General features: G+C 42.6%; 4 protein-coding genes across 6 annotated transcripts in view; 2 read left to right on the forward strand and 2 right to left on the reverse strand.

The window, feature by feature from the left end:
• Positions 1–4,296, reverse strand: part of LOC145205655 (E-selectin-like) — a 16,051-nt gene extending 11,755 nt beyond the window's left edge. For all 3 annotated transcript variants that reach the window (XM_080078392.1, XM_080078391.1, XM_080078390.1), the window contains exon 1: positions 4,050–4,296. In XM_080078392.1, the coding sequence (XP_079934518.1) occupies positions 4,050–4,296 (247 nt within the window). The remainder of the gene's footprint in view (positions 1–4,049) is intronic.
• Positions 4,297–6,706: 2,410 nt separating this feature from the next.
• On the forward strand, positions 6,707–7,720 carry LOC145205564 (uncharacterized). The gene has a single exon (XM_080078298.1). The coding sequence runs from the start codon at positions 6,707–6,709 to the stop codon at positions 7,718–7,720; it is 1,014 nt and encodes a 337-aa protein (XP_079934424.1).
• A 63-nt stretch (positions 7,721–7,783) lies between these two features.
• Positions 7,784–10,207, forward strand: LOC145205566 (uncharacterized). The gene has a single exon (XM_080078299.1). It carries the CDS (start codon positions 7,784–7,786, stop codon positions 10,205–10,207), a length of 2,424 nt encoding a protein of 807 aa, XP_079934425.1.
• Positions 10,208–11,915: 1,708 nt separating this feature from the next.
• LOC145205658 (complement C1s subcomponent-like) lies at positions 11,916–15,518 on the reverse strand. The gene is made up of 10 exons (XM_080078394.1): positions 15,256–15,518; positions 15,093–15,174; positions 14,641–14,790; positions 13,958–14,137; positions 13,529–13,797; positions 13,320–13,443; positions 13,096–13,238; positions 12,555–12,775; positions 12,191–12,314; positions 11,916–12,134 (listed from the first exon to the last, which is right to left on the reverse strand). The coding sequence occupies exons 2-8, from the start codon at positions 15,154–15,156 to the stop codon at positions 12,647–12,649; spliced, it is 1,059 nt and encodes a 352-aa protein (XP_079934520.1). The 5' UTR covers positions 15,157–15,174; positions 15,256–15,518; the 3' UTR covers positions 11,916–12,134; positions 12,191–12,314; positions 12,555–12,646.
• Between the last annotated feature and the right edge of the window lie 1,187 nt (positions 15,519–16,705).

Raw genomic sequence — 16,705 nt, forward strand, 5'->3', positions numbered from 1 at the left:
CGTGTCTTTTGTTGGAAGCCCGACTTACAACCTTGCGAAATACCTGGCTCGACTATTGGCGCCCTTGGTGGGTAACACGGAATACACGGTAAAGAATTCTGAGGAGTTTGTTAAAGCAGTCACAACGCAACGGCCACTGGATGAAGACGAAACGTTGGTTTCGTTTGACGTAGTCTCGTTGTTTACCAACATACCAATTGACCTGGCACTGGGAATCGCTAAGTCAAGACTGCTGGAGGACTACAGCCTTAAGGATAGAACCAAGTGGTCATGCGAGGACATTCATCTTGGACTAGAGATTTGTTTGCAGCAGACTTACTGCACATTTAGAGGCCAGTTTTACAAACAAGTGTATGGCACGGCCATGGGCTCTCCAGTGTCGGTGGTGGTTGCCAATATGGTCATGGAGTCGGTGGAACAACGCGCTCTCCAAACGTTTACCACACCACCACGATTCTGGCAAAGATATGTGGATGACACGTTCTGCATCATCAATATTAGCCAGGTTACAGCGTTTCTAGATCACTTAAACAACGTGCAACAAGGGATCGCATTTACCATGGAATTGCAAACTAACAACCGGCTTCCCTTTCTGGATGTGGAGGTATTACAGGCAACAGACGGGAGACTTTCCACACAAGTGTACCACAAACCAACGAGCACCAGGCGCTATTTGCATTTCACGTCTCACCATCCTCTACACCACAAGAGAGCTGTGGTGAAATCGCTGACAGATCAGGCCCGAAGGTTGACCACAGAACCCGGAATGCTCCAAACCGAATTACGAAGGGTGGTACACCAGGCCCTGCGGTTAAATGGCTACCCGAACTGGATCCTCCGTGACCGAAAAACCACGGGTGCTCGGAAAAAGGTTCAGTCCAAAGAGCGTACATTTGTTACCTTGCCATACATTCCTAGGTTAACAGACGTAATACGTCGCATGTTAATCGACTTTGGGGTCGCAGTAGGGATTAAACCAGTCAACACCCTACGTCAGATGCTGTCGCACCCCAAAGATCCCATTGATACAAACGCAGCAAGGGGTGTGGTGTACGCGATCCCATGTCAACAGTGCAAGGAGATTTACATTGGCGAGACGGGAAGATCTCTGAATACGCGCCGTAAAGAACACGAGAGGGATGTAGCCAAGAAAGATGCTAAAAAATCGGCATTAGCACAACATGCTACTACCCTCGGTCACACCATAAACTTCTCTGCTGCCCAGGTGTTAGCTAGAGAAACCGATTTTCACAAGCGAGGTTTCCTGGAGTCGTGGAACATACATTCTCACACCAACACGATGAACGTTAAAACGGACGTTCTAATGCCGATAACTTATCGGTCGCTTTTGCACCATTGAGCCAGGTGTTATCACACGACCATTGGTGCGCACTGCGTTATTTCTATCGCCTTTTTTGTGTGTGTTTCGCCGCCCTTTTCGCTTTATAATAACTTGTGTTTGCATTGTATGTCATTACCCTGATGAAGGTGTTTCGTATGGGACATCGAAACGTTGGCATATTACAATAAAAAACTGCCGGAAGAGCTAAAAATTCTGTTAATAATGCTGACTATAAGTTTGCATTGGACCTACAATCGAAACACACTGAAAATTGCGTACGGGAATAAAAAGAATCCTGTGTTCTTTAATATACAGTAAGAAAAAATTTTTAATGTTGATTTTATCCCCCGCTGTTGCGTTCAAAGCAACATGTTTGTTTGCAACAAACTATGATCGGTTTTCTAAAAATCTCAAACACGATGTCATATATTTGCCCTCAGGACAGGTCAATTCACTGACCAAAGCTGTACACTCGGGAGAATCTCTGTGACGTAAATATTACCAAATTGATGCTACAAATTGATGTGTTTCAAATAAACGATAGCACACTAATTCCGTTTAATTTTGTGATTTTAATCATTCTCTTGTATTAGCGCTATACAAGTAATCGCCTGTTCTTGCGTACGCATACCTACGACAGTATTTATACGATCGCGTTTCGTTACGAAAGGGAGAGTGTTATCCTCGGGGCAGTCGTCCAGTGTGTATGCTGTTCTGATTGCCCCGTGTTGTTGCCAGTGCAGAGTGCCAGATTACTGTTGTTTTGGCAGTTGAATATCTTAGCATTATGTCTTGGGTATCATAATTGTTTGTGTGTTTCTTTTATTAGAATCACTTGGTGGAGTTAAACTAGGTTTTGTTTATTCTCTTCAAAAAGTAATTTAACTTTAACTAAAAATTGGTTCTTACATAAAGAGCAATAAGCAAATTAGTGAACTCACGCAATAATAGAAAAAGCCAGATAACATAATCTACTTTAACGCAAGATTATACTCTAAATTAAGTGGCGTTTTTATAATAGCTCAAATAGTTACTTTAGACTAAAAAGGCTAACTAGAAACATTACACTTGCTTACCCACTTGCTTTCATATATGTCCAGCAGATGGATTGGTTGCTGCTCCAAAACCTACACCCGAAAACATTTATCGATAGGGTTACGGGATTTGACACTATGCTCCATGGCATAGTGCTGACAAAGGGCTGTCGTTCTGTTGCAATCACCCGCTTTGATTGAGTTCCACATTGACCTGTGGCTCGACCAACGTACTGAAAACTTACTTTTCGTTTGACCCACATACTGCTTATGGCATATTGTGCAGGTGGCAGCATATATGCCATAGTAGCGGCAGATGAGCGTCGCCAGTAATTTTATTACATCATTTTTTCTGTGAATGGTGGTTGTGTAGTCAAATCCTCCTTTGTGATTACCAAAGTGTCCACACAAAGCACAGTGTCCGCAATGAGCAGATGGCGTAAAACCGTTAACCACCATAAGGCGAAACACTGTCACCCGCCAAGTCGTTTGTACGTTACTGCTATATTTTTTGCTGAACTTCGTTCTTTTGCTGATGGTAGTACTATTGATGGAGGCTTGGATTTAAAATCATCGTCTGTTCGTTTAAGCGCCGTAGACGTTTGACTTCTCCACATGTTACCAATTTGATAACGGAAGGAGGGAGTTGCGACCATCCGTTTGATAATTGTCGACCGTTTGCGGTATCTTTGACATAGTTTGTTGTTTTGAACTTAAATTTATCTTGTCGGCTAAATACGTGGTTTACAACACGAAATGGAACGTAGCACGGTTGTAATGTAGTTGTGGGTTTTTTCCAACCCATGGTTAACAAACACGCTCTTGACACCACTAACAGTCTTTCCCAAATTGTCGTAGCCAAAAACGCAGATAAATCGGGTCGTCGGAAAACCTCATGAACCGTTTCGTCCTTTTTCTTACAAAGCACGCTGCTTGAATCGTGATATTGTGAACGACAATATTGGCGAACGAGACAGAATGATTGTCACCAGATACGATCCCCTTTCTCTGAGTGTTAAAATAACCTCCATGTTTAAGAATGACATTTCCAGGCATAGTTTTAGGCTGCAGGTTTGTAGCAGCCACTAATCCATCTACTGGACATATGTGAAAGCAATAAGTGAGAAAGCAAGATGGGGGCTGAAATCAATATTCATTTTTTTACCGTACTTTAAATAACACTTTTTTTAATTCTGTACGTAGTTTGAGGTGTCATTTTTTACCAGTGTTTCTGTCCATGTTTGTACCGTCTTAGGGTCTTATCGTCGTTGTTTGTCCTGTGGCGCAAATTGTGCGTTTTTTACGCTTTCGCTGTGTGTTTTGACTGTGTTAACAGTAGGTGCCTTTTACTTAGATGAAATATATGTATCATAACATAAAAACGGCGGATGACTTCAGGCTTGTTAAAGTTTTCAGTCTGTTATTTTACGCGACAGTTGTATCCATCTCTCATATTGAGTATCTGGTGACTTGTGATTTATAATATGCTACACACAGTTAACATTTTTATAATGTTGTCTTTCACGTTGAAGGCCTCCGTGGTTTAACCGTATGGGCTAAACACGACGGCATTGGAATCATGATAGATTGAGAATTTAGGTGAGCCCTAATCCAAAACAGATTGTGAAGCTTAAAATAGGTACAGTTACAAATTAGTGTTTATTGGTATTTACCAATCGTTGAATCAATCCAGTTCTGAACTTTGGAAACATCGGTATAAAATCCTGGAAAGCGGAAACCAGTATTTCTGTCGACTTTACCACATCCGTATCCAAAACTGACTATACCAACTTGAATCCAACACGATTCTCTAATATTGTATTCATTTACGAACTGCAAAATACATACATGTATATTTTCGTTCATGCGCAAACTTATAGTGCAGAAAGTTGTTGCCTTAACCCGAAAAGAATAGGACATGTTACATCTTATTTGCCAGTAATTGCTGATTTCTATTGATTCCCGCTTTTCCTCACTACAACTTGTGTTGTAACCGTGGTTTAAACGTGGTTTAGTTCTTTTCGTGGCTGACTTCCGTGGAGCACGGTGCTGCGTCGGTTGTTGTAGAAAAGCTGTATATTGTCGTGTTGGCGATTATTGGTGAGTCACTTTGTATATATGTGTTTAATGACTCAATATTGTGAATTACCATAATGAATGCTAACCGCTGTGGACTTGACCTAAACTGCAATGACCTAAAATGTAATTTCCCTTTTTTATAGTCGTACTGTACGTGTAGTTGGGTTCATTCAAGTTGCTAAAGTTGTAGTTGTTTACGCAGCGTTCTTGTACGATACTCACGTGAAGCGTGACTTTCTACACTGTTGCTCTACATAGCTTGGTAAGTATTCTGTATGACGTCATAGTGGCATATTGTGGTATCATGTTTTATTGTGTATTTAGGTGTGTGACAGTGATTTCTGGGATCGCCCATGTTATTTGTTTTCTTCCGGTTCCCATAACAGTTGGTGAGCCTAAAGTTACATTCCTACATTTAAAGCGCAGTGTTAATGCCATGTCATTGTAGAAACCGTTTCATATTCGTTCCCGATCGTTTCTATCGCCTCCCACCGTCCTCTTCATTCTTCATTAAAATGTTTGAATATAAGATCTACAAAACACCCTATCTGTGTGGACTGCGTGTTGGAGACCTTTAGGAATCGCGTTTCAATCCCCCCTCGTGTGACGTTTCGCGCTGTAACCGGGGCGCGTTCACGGGACGTTACATGAAAGTTTCAACTGTTCGTTGAACAGAAAATTACAGTTGAAATCAAGTTTCAACTGCCTCTTGAAGTAAAGTTTAACCGTTTGTTGAATACTTAAGCGGTCGAAGATGAGCCAATCAAACGTTACAACTCCTGAAGCGGTCGCTGATTGTCATCGACGTCTAAGTGAACAATACCTAGTCGCCGAGTGTCTGATGAAGGACCACCGCAACAAGCAGGTGCTCGAGACGGTTTTGGTTGCGCTTGAACATTTTTTTGTCGATGCTGTTGCTGCCTACGAGGCGCATCCCGATCTTGCCGACGAACTAGCAAGCGTTAGGAAAAACAAGGCCGAATTTGATGACCGAGTCTCTCACTGGGTTCGTGAGGTAAATTCTCCATCTAGCAGTGTTTTACCTGTTAACATAGCTAATCCAGGTGGAAGCGATGATAAGAGTCCAAGGGACAACGACTCGTTCTGCGGACGGAGTAGGCGCTCTAGTTCTTCGACTAACAGTAGAACCAGAGTTAAAGTAACGACACAGCTCGCGCGTCTTGCTATTCAACAGACTGCGCAGAAGCAGGAGCTGACCAGGCAAACGGAAATACTACGCGCAGAAGAAGACAGACGACGGGCAGAAGAAGAAAAAGAAGAACGGCGCCAAAGCGATAAAATAGAAATGCTAGAACTGCAGCACCAACTACAAGCCGCAGAGGTTGAAGAAAAGGTTTGGGACGAGATGTCAGGAAACACGGAGTACGTGACGGTGAAGGAAGGTTCTGGTGAATCGACCACGCCTTCCCAAGGGCCTCTCGAGGATCAACGTCGCGTACTGTTCACGTCACCGCCTGTCACGTCGCAGCGAAGCCCTCCTGACCATCGGTATGTCGTTGATAATGTTGCTCCGTCAAAGTCCCTGTCCCAATATGCGCCTAAAATTAAATCTTCGTTTGACGAAAGAGGTTCTTTCACCGCAACAAACCCAATTGTAAATAATCCATGTACATATGATTCAGTCAAGCCAACTGGCGTGCATGACAATGAGATTGCATCACTTGTGAAGCACATAAACAGACCAAAGCCGAAAGTTCTCGTTTTTGATGGCAATCCAATGGACTATTGGAAGTTTGTCCGCAATTTTGATTCTCGTATCGACGACAAGGTCGATGACGACGGTGCCAAATTGTCATATTTGGCGCAGCATTGTGATGGCAAAGCCCGTAAACTGATTGAACACTGCTTTAGACTAAAGGTAAACGGGTACCAACAAGCGAGACAGTTACTGTACGACCACTTTGGCAAGTCACACATAATCGCTCATGCATGTGTAAGGTGTGTTGTCAACGGTCCAGAATTGCGACCGAACGATGCTGCTGGTTTAAGCGAGTTTGCGCAGTTGCTGCGCGATTGTTTACTTACACTTTCAGACATTGACGAGCATTCCGAGATGAACAATTACCCTACGTTGATTGCTGTCGTGAATCGTCTACCGTTCAAGATGCAGGAGGCTTGAAAACGGCGTGTCACAAAAATAATCAGAGAGACTGGGCGTGAACCTCTGTTCGAGCATCTTGTTAATTTCGTGAAAACCGAGGACCAGATTGCAAATTCGCTGTTCAGCCGCATGCTCGACGAGCGTCGCAATGAAGCCAAGAAGGCAAAAGGTAAAAGTAGTCACGTCAAGGCTTCCAGTCATGTCGTTGTAAGCGAACAAGAATCTAGGCCTAAGGTTCGTGCTGGACCTGTCCATTTTCCTACTACCCCGCTGTGTCAGTGCTGTTCGGGAAACCATGGACTTGCTAAGTGTGAGGAATTTAAATCCCTACCTTACCGCGATCGTCTGCGCGTCACCCGGCGCCGCAGACTCTGTGATAACTGTTTCAGATTTGGACACTTTGCCACAAAGTGCAACAGCCCCAAAGCGTGTACCGTGAGGGACTGCAATGAAGCCCATCACACCTTGTTGCATCCGTCAGAGAAGAGAGAGGACGAGTCTCCTGTCAAAGGACCTGCGCCGGAAAGGACAGTTTGTTCGGTTGTGTCGGCGATTGGAAAGGACTGTCATGCTTCCTCTGGAAGACAGAGCGTCAACTTGATAATGGTTGCGGTCAAAGTCCGTGCTAACGGTAGGGCTGTTGATACTTACGCTCTTTTAGATACTGGCTCGGGCATTACTCTGTGCGACAAGAAACTGACAGACAAGCTTGGTCTGCGAGGTGAACCGAGCAACGTGACGCTTAAAACGGTCAACGGAGACAGTCGCAGGCGCGAGGGCAAAAGAGTAAATTTATCTGTTGCTTCGCTCGATGGCTCCACAACTGTGGAACTTCCCGAGGTGTTCGCTGTTGATTGTCTGCCTATTACTGCCAACAAGTTTCCGAGAAACGCGGAATTGGATGCACTGCCACATATTAGAGACCTGTCATTCCCACAGGTAGATTGCAGTGAGGCTTTGTTGCTAATCGGGCTGGACGTTCCAGAGGCATTTCTCGTGCAAGAGGTACGAGAGGGAAAACCGAAGCAGCCTATTGCATTTAGGGTTCCACTTGGATGGGCATTGGCGGGACCTCTCTCTACGAAGTCAACCGATTTGTTTTCCGTCAACTTTACTCAAGTTGCCGATTATTCGATAAAATGAAAACCAGTTCGGTTCTTGTGGTGGCCTGATGGCGATGTGTCGAAGAAGCCCACCGGGCACAGGATGCTCGTTCATTTGTTTGGAGCAACTTCTTTCCCTTCCTGTGCGAGTTTTTGTCTTAAACAAGCCGCTGATGATTTGCGAAGCGAATTTCCAAATGAAGTCGTCGAGACGGTAGAAAAGAATTTCTACGTTGACGACTGTTTAAAGTCTGTGTCGACTGAAGCAGTTGAGTTGGTCAAAGGTATTTGTGCACTTCTCAAGAAGAAGGGATTTCGGCTAACCAAGTGGCTTAGCAACAGCGAGCGAGTTCTCGCGTCTATTGATGAAGAGGAACGGGCTAAATCGGTGAAGGAGTTGGACGTGGATGGTTCCTCCTGCGAGAGGGTACTTGGTGTTCGATGGAACGTTTCGTCGGACGAGTTCGGTTTCAATGTCGATGTAAAGCAGCCTATAGCCTACAGCAGACGGTCAATCCTGTCGGTGGTAAGTTCCTTATACGATCCTCTGGGTTTTGCAGCGTCTGTGATCGTGGTGGCCAAGACGATGCAAAGAGATCTCTGCAGAAAGCAGCTGGGATGGGATGACGTTCTTTCCGACGAAGACTCCGAATCGTGTGCAAAATGGTTGCTGCAACTACCGCGGTTAGGAGACGTCGTTCTGCCAAGATGCGTGAAGCCCCACGATTTTGGTAAGGTGCGAAAAACGGAATTGCACCATTTTGAAGATGCGTCATCTACAGCTTACGGCGCGGTGACCTATCTGAGGCTGGTAGACGAGCGAGGACGCATTCACTGCTCGTTTGTAATAGGCAAGGCACGCGTTGCCCCCCTAAAGACATGTTCGTTTCACCGCCTGGAGCTGACGGCGGCCGTTGTTGCAGCCAAGTTGGATCGACTTGTGAGAAAGGAGCTGCAACTGGACGAATGCCAATCCGTGTTCTGGACTGATTCGACTGCGGTTCTTCAAATTATTCGCAGCTGCAATAAGCGCTTTCCAGTGTTTGTTGCAAATCGCTTGGCCAAAATCGAGGATGTTTCCCGGCCTAGTCAATGGAGACACGTCAGCACCAAGGTAAATCCAGCGGACGAGGCGTCTCGTGGGCTCAGTGTGAATAAATTCCTTGGGTCCAGCCGATGGCTTACTGGACCCCAGTTTTATTGGGAGCAAGAAGATGCATGGCCTACCTGTCCGGACTTGTCGTCATTGCCAATCGAATTTCTTTTGTTAAAGAAAGAAACTCAAACCGTTTGTCTGGTCGCCAGTGAATCCGCTACGGATCGACTCATTGCCAGATACCAGATACTCATCACTCAATCGACTGAAAAGAGTTGTAAGCTGGTTGCTCAGATTCAAATCGATGTTGATGTCAAGGAGGTTTCCTGCCAAGTATCAAGCACCTACTGGCAACTGACCGTTGTTGAACTCAAGGCTGCCGAGCTTGAGATTGTAAAGTATGTACAGAGACGAAGTTTCCCGGACGTTATGGCTGCGATGTCAAAGGCCAAAGGCGAACCTGTTCGTTTACCAAAGAAAAAGAGGGCTCTTGGAAAGCTCAACCCAATCCTAGTCGATGGAGTTATGAGAGTCGGTGGAAGGCTCGAGCGTGCATGTGTCGAGTTCGATGTTAAACATCCTATGATTCTTCCATACGACCATCGATTTACAGACCTGGTGATTATGCAGCAGCATGACGAGGTTGGCCATTCTGGAATGGGACACACGTGGTCGTCTCTCAGGCAACGCTACTGGATCATCAAAGGAGGGGTAGCGGTTCGTCGTGTTCTCGGCAAGTGTGTTTCCTGTCGACGAAGAAATGGCTCCCTGGGCAAACAGATGATGGCAGACCTTCCTGCTGCCAGACTGCAGACCAATAAACCGCCGTTCTCAGTGGTCGGTGTCGACTACTTTGGACCTTTCCTTGTGAAGCAAGGACGAACTGAGGTAAAAAGGTACGGGTGCATCTTTACCTGTTTTTCCACCAGAGCCGCGCATATCGAAATAGCGCTTTCACTGTCTACGGACGCCCTTATTGGAGCTCTCCGACGTTTTATCGGTCGTCGAGGACGGCCACACAAGATATTTAGCGACAAAGGCACAAACTTCGTTGGAGCTGAGCGCATCCTGCGCGAAGAGCTGAACAGGTGGAATCAAAGGCAGATCTACAAATATCTGCAACAACTTGATATTGCGTGGAGCTTCAATCCTCCCACTGCCAGCCACATGGGTGGGGTTTGGGAGCGAATGATACGCTCTGTGCGCAAAATTCTCAACGCTTTGCTTTCGGAGCAGACATTGTCGGATGAGAAACTGATGACTCTGATGGTGGAGGTCGATGCCATCCTGAATTCCCGTCTCTTGGTTCCTGTGACGTTCGATTCGAAGGATGAGGAGCCCCTTACACCCAATCACCTACTGCTGCAACGTGCAGCGCCGAATATGCCCACTGGACTGTGTTGCGTTATGCAACATGGTGCCATTTGCTAACCATGGTGTTGAAATAACACAGACAATCAATCATTTCCGTCATGCCACAAATAACAGGGGAACGGCAGAAGGATGTGATATTGCTCGGTTTGCTCAGATGGTACAGGAAACGTTTAGGCTCGCGTTGTTAAAAGAAACAAACCATACATTTCAAAAACGAATAACTGAAGCATTCTTTATCGCAACTATCGTAACTTTATTCGCGTGTATTCTCTTTTTATTGTGTAAAGTTAGAAGCGTATGACGCAAGCTGGCAACCGGATATAAAGACCGCGCCCAGCTGCGTCAGATATACATAGGCCTCGCCCAACTGCGTCGAGATTATTGTTATGTTTTATTGTTATGTTATGTTTTTGACTTGTAAATCTTTGTTGTTGTATAATCTTACATTGCATCCAATAAATTCAGAAGGTGGTGTGTTAAAGGTTGTAAGTATTTAGGGGACATAGCCCTGATAAATAGTTTAAGCCCTGCTAAATTAATTTAAACTAGCAGTAGTGCACAGAGATCGTAAGCGTTAGAGTGAATTCACCCCTGATTGAATATAAAATTAGATTTTAGCTTGTGACGTCAGTTTACACTTGAGACAGATAATTCGGTCTCACTAGGCTAACTGAAGCGTTAACAGACTGTTTACGGGGAAGGACTGTTACCATCGTAACCGTTGGCGCCGGTATGTTACATCTTATTTGCCAGTAATTGATGATTTCTATTGATTCCCGCTTTTCCTCACTACAACTTGTGTTGTAACCTAGTGCGTTGTGTGACGTAACAATCGACTGCCAGTTTTGTGTAATAACGCAACGTGGTTTAGTTCTTTTTGTGGCTGACTTCCGAGGAGCACGGTGCTGCGTCGGTTGTTGTAGAAAAGCTGTATATTGTCGTGTTGACGATTATTGGTGAGTCACTTTGTATATATGTGTTTAATGACTCAATATTGTGAATTACCATAATGAATGCCAACCGCTGTGGACTTGACCTAAACTGCAATGACCTAAAATGTAATTTCCCTTTTTTATAGTCGTACTGTACGTGTAGTTTGATTCATTCAAGTTGCTAAAGTTGTAACTGTTTACGCAGCGTTCTTGTACGATACTCACGTGAAGCGTGACTTTCTACACTGTTGCTCTACATAGCATAGTGGCATATTGTGGTCTCATGTTTTATTGTGTATTTAGGTGTGTGAGAGTGATTTCTGGGATCGCCCATGTTATTTGTTTTCTTCCGGTTCCCATAACAGTTGGTGAGCCTAAAGTTACATTCCTACATTTAAAGCGCAGTGTTAATGTCATGCTTTATGTAGAAACCGTTTCCTATTCGTTCCCGATCGTTTCTATCGCCTCCCACCGTCCTCTTCATTCTTCATTGTAAGTGTTTGAATATAAAATCTACAAAACACCCTATCTGTGTGGACTGCGTGTTGGAGACCTTTAGGAATCGCGTTTCAATCCCCCCTCGTGTGACGTTTCGCGCTGTAACCGGGGCGCGTTCACGGTACGTTACAGGACACTTACAGATACTTATTACTTAGTAAAACGTGCTTTAGCCTATCCTTTTTCCCATATTATTTTGCAAACAGTCTCTTGACACAATTTTTTCTTCTGGTTGGGGCCTTTGCTGTTTTGACAAAATGAGACTTGCCTAAAAAACGATCTATCGTGATACTATTATAAAAATGATTGCGTCGAGCGAATACTAGCGAAACGAGACAAATAATCTGGGGCTTCTTATTGATTTTGTATGGCTGAATACTAAGACATGGAGTAGTCCCTTTATGTAACGCACCTCTCCCATCAGAGGTCCACCGCTGTCACCCTGACAGGCATCCGATACTTGATCTGTGTCGGATCGAGCACAAAGCATACGGTCTGTATACATTACATCCAGGGAAGTTTCATTTGCTATTTTGTTGACAGCAGTTTTACATCTGAAGATAAAAGTGTGACATAGTTTGGTGACAGATCGAGTAGCAATTTGCCTTACATTGAGTCAGGTTGAATTTGTTGAGTTGCTTGTTGAAGTTTGAATGGTATTTTTCTGCGTTTCGTATAACCGAAACCCGTAACGAACATCGGTGCTATCGCTCCAGTGTCTGCGAGCCACTTTCCTACCAGCAAAAAAATTTCTCTGGTGTTGTTGGGTTATTTTTATCCTCATTGTCTTGCATCGATTTTTTTTAGCTTTACAGTTCAGTAAGATTTGACAAACATAAGACGTTAATAATCGTATTTCAGTGAACGCGTATTTCGTCAAATTTCTACATGTAGCCCACCACAATTAAGAAATTATTGTAATTTAATTATTACACATTAAGGCTTATCCAGAAAGAAGCCTCACTGGAAGTTACCTTTCTTAAAACACTTGGCATCCCCGGAGTCATTCTCGTTTATTAATTTGCTTCCATTTCGAAACGTATACTTGTATTTCGGAATACATGAGTTACTGCAGGGAAGACGTATAGGGTTTACATAGGCTGAGTGGAATTGTTCCGTTAAACTCAGGTGTGCGGTCGGTCCAAGTCCACTCCCTATTTACTTTGATGGTACGAAGTGCTACACCCACGCGAATCTAAAAAATAATTACAGACCGTTTGCCAAAAAAACTTCTCTTGAGGCGAACGTGGCTGTTCGCGATGTCCAAAATGGAATGACTAAGCACAGCGCGACACACAGGAGAAACAGAGAACGAAAAAGGCACAATTAAGACGCAACTCTTTTATCCTTTTATTCCTGGAAACCAGGATCCGGTTGTAAACTCACGTGCCCTAAAATCGTTTGGAGGTCCTGTATTGACTCGCCACAAACTGGTTTAGATTTGCTTAGCTGTGTTAGCTTACCCTTTGCGTACCCTGAACGTTTTGACAATTACAAACTAACTTTAAATCTTACCAGTGCCACATCGTAGTCATAATTGTATCTATTCAAGCGATCAGATCGATTGAATCTGTCATGAACAACAATATTTTTCGGTTGAAACACAATCACATTTGGATCGATTTTACTTCTTCTTTTGCGTGGTCGTCTGGTAACTCCTTCCAAAATAAGTTTAAAAGTTTAGTGTTGTCCAATAATATAGGATTTAAATCCCCAGAGTATTTATATCTTTTGATTACCTACAGCCACTACCAAGCGTTTTGTCAAATAATCAATGTTGGAGTAACGATCAAATATATGTGCTGCTGTAAGAACCCAATGTTGATTAATCAGACTTCCACCGGCAAAACTACTCGCAAAGCTCTAAAAAATAACAAGTCGGTTTCTGTCAAGCTGTTTGTTTAAGGTGAAAAATGTCTGGGCTTTGAAAAACTCCACCGTTGCTTACGTTATAAATTGTTCCATTGTTGAGCATGACTAAAGCTTGCCAAAGCCAAGGCATGTCTGCTGGATATCCTATTAAATACAATTCGTCTGGTTGCGAACACTTTGCCATTCCTTCCCAAACAGCATTTTTATTGCAAAATGCCCACCAGCTTCCAAGGTTGTCATAATCTGGGTCACAGCTAAACTCAACACGAGATAAGTAGGTAAAATCCATTCCCCGAAAGTGGACAGATCCATGCTCAGGTGCTACTGGTTCATTGCATCGTAAAACTGTCAATATATTGAAGTTTGTCGTTACAAACCAAGTGACTTTGAAGAATAGAAAATTGAAACTTAAAGTAATATCGAGATAAAACGATAGTTCTATTTTCCTTTTGCCTAATTTTTGGTATGAATTGATTAAAGAGCTTGCAGCGACCACAAGACTTACTTGAACACCGTGGCGCTGTGCCCGACCATTTCTTGTCACTACGACATGTGCGGACAGCGTTTCCACTTAACACCCAACCTGGATGGCAACGATATTCAGCCTGAGATCCGTAACTAGCGTTTCGTGAACCATAAATGACTCTTCCAAAAGTAACTACTGATAATCTAGGACACACCGCATCTGTTGACGCAAAATGCAACAGTAAGTTTCGGGTTTTTGTAAACATCAGCACAGAAATTGTTTTGATCACGTTGTAGACAAACTCTGCAATAATGTTTACAAACAAGGTCTCTGAAAGTCATTAAATTGGAGTCAGAGTACAAAAACATTAATAACTGTACCATTTACAAACGTATAAAGTTAAAAAATGAAAATATATATGTTTAGTTTTTTGCTAATATTTTTTTGTTTTGGTACCGTATGTTTTACTGAGATGCGTAAATGGATTATAAAAGCATTACGACTGAATGATATTTAAACTAAACAATATTTGACGATGACAGCACAAGCACAATACACAAAATGGTTAGCAATTATAAAACAGAGTCAGTCATTCAACCACAACTTACTGTTGTGAAAGGAAGCTGGGCCAAAACCGCAAACAAAAGTGAAAGACCGTTCCGCTCGTTTTTACAGATGTAACTTAACAATCCATGTTTTGAAATCGATTGCCATGAACTTACTTGGGTTAAAACACGACATGCCACAAACATCGTCACATAGGCACCGCTCAAGACCTCTACAATCTGAATCGTTGGAACACGGTTTCCGACACCTTCTGCCCAACTCGACGCGATTTAGGTCTCTGCTGGGGCAAATTGTTTGTGAAGAAACTGTAAAAATTAATGCAGCAATTTGTTTGCTTTCATAAACAGAAAATGCGGAAAATGTCTCAAATTTATTTTGTCTCTGTTATTTTTATCAACTTGTAGTAACAATCCCAACCATTAAATTCGTGTATGTTATAACCTACTAAAAAGGCAATATTTAAAGCGCATAATGTACTTCTTGTTATAGACAAGTCAGTAATGATGGGTCAAAAATTAAACCTTTTATCACACATCACCATAGGTTTTAGTACAAACTTCATTACAAATAGAAAGAGTTTGTTAGAAAAAAATGTATTTATACTCACCAGGCCAAAAACATAAGACGAAAAGACAGATTAGTGACAAAAAAGACATACACAAGGTTTTCATACCAATTCTCTCTTTTTCCTGCAAAATACACATTTGTCAAAAGTGCAGTACAAATAGCTGCGACACATGTCGTAACCTAACTAAATCAAATTCAAGTACCTTCTAGTGTTCTGAAATAATGTCCCTTCTGCATGCGATCCACAAATGTAACAAACATTGCAAGGTGCCAACAACGAGCAGTTACATACAAAGTGCAGGACAGGAAGTTGTTGCAACTATTTTTGAACCGCTGAAAGTTCATGTTTCATTCGACCAACTTTTGATGTTATATCTCGCAACTTAAGGCTTTTATTGTTTCCCATTTTTGCAGAGCAGAACCCTGTGTGCAGTACGGTTTCCAAGACGCTGCTGTGTGTCTACAGTATAAAACCTACAAAAGCCAATCAGACCTTTGGTTTAGTTAACTGGGATATAGTATGTGCCACTTGAACGTTGGATTCATCAGAGTGATATAATACACATGTACGAGTGTTTAGTGTGAACAACAACGCAAAAATACATCTTTTACACCCTGACTACCTTTGCCCACCAAAAAAAAATCTTCTTGCAATATTTTACAATTCAACTCATTTCTTTCCACATGATTTCATTAAAAAACGTATTTCACATAAAAGCATCAAAATCTGTGTTTCTGCTATGTACAGCATCTTTACTACCCAACGTAAACTGTTTTGCAATGCAGCCACATGAATCCCGATTGTTTTTCATTGTTTTGTTTTCAAAACTGCAACAAAAACTTTTCCACCACCTTTTCAATCCAACTGTTGACACTAAAATGCTGCGAACACACCCAACAAAACGAACTTCCATTTGGTGCGCGGGTCTTGCACGATGGCAAAAATCATTGCAGTTTGCCAATAGCATAAAGCGCCTGTCGGGCACAAAAACAAGATGCTTTAATCATTTAACGCAGGTGCTGTGACGTTATGCAGCCTCTTTTTCAATTGTTTTTTTTTTCGTTTTTGAATGGATTAATAGTGTTAAAATCGATTTGCGTTTCATGAACCAAAAAAATACTAAAATGTTGATAAGGTTTTGTTGCCTAATGCATTTGCGCTTGTTGTGCTGTACATTTTTGATGTCGACCAGGATTTGTTCATAGCACCACGGTGACTTAAGTAAAGTGTTTTCAAGTGTGTTATTGTCAATATCAAGCAATGATCGCTGACTGCACAAATGTAGTTTTAGCTTAAGAAAAATACTTCATAATATGTACCCCTGATTTACAATTAAGGGTCTTGCAATAAACATTTGTTTATCACCCATTGTAAGTATTTGCACTGCGTCACGTGTGTGGTTAATTTTTTTATTATTATTTCAAAAACATTATATTTCTAAACAATGTAAATATAGACTGAGATATAAAATGTGGTGCAAAATCGGACAGCAAAATGACTAAAAAGGTTTCAAGGGATAAACCACAGTTTCGTCCATTTAAATAGGAGATAGCGACAGATTTAGTGGCTTTTCACACTGGATTTTCTTGATTTGATTTTAATGACCCTGAATCGTCGCGGTCGTTTTACTTGAAAGGTGATTTCAATAATAA

This window comes from Phallusia mammillata, chromosome 8 (assembly GCF_965637545.1).
Source record: "Phallusia mammillata chromosome 8, kaPhaMamm4.hap1.1, whole genome shotgun sequence".
Lineage (NCBI taxonomy): Eukaryota > Metazoa > Chordata > Ascidiacea > Phlebobranchia > Ascidiidae > Phallusia > Phallusia mammillata.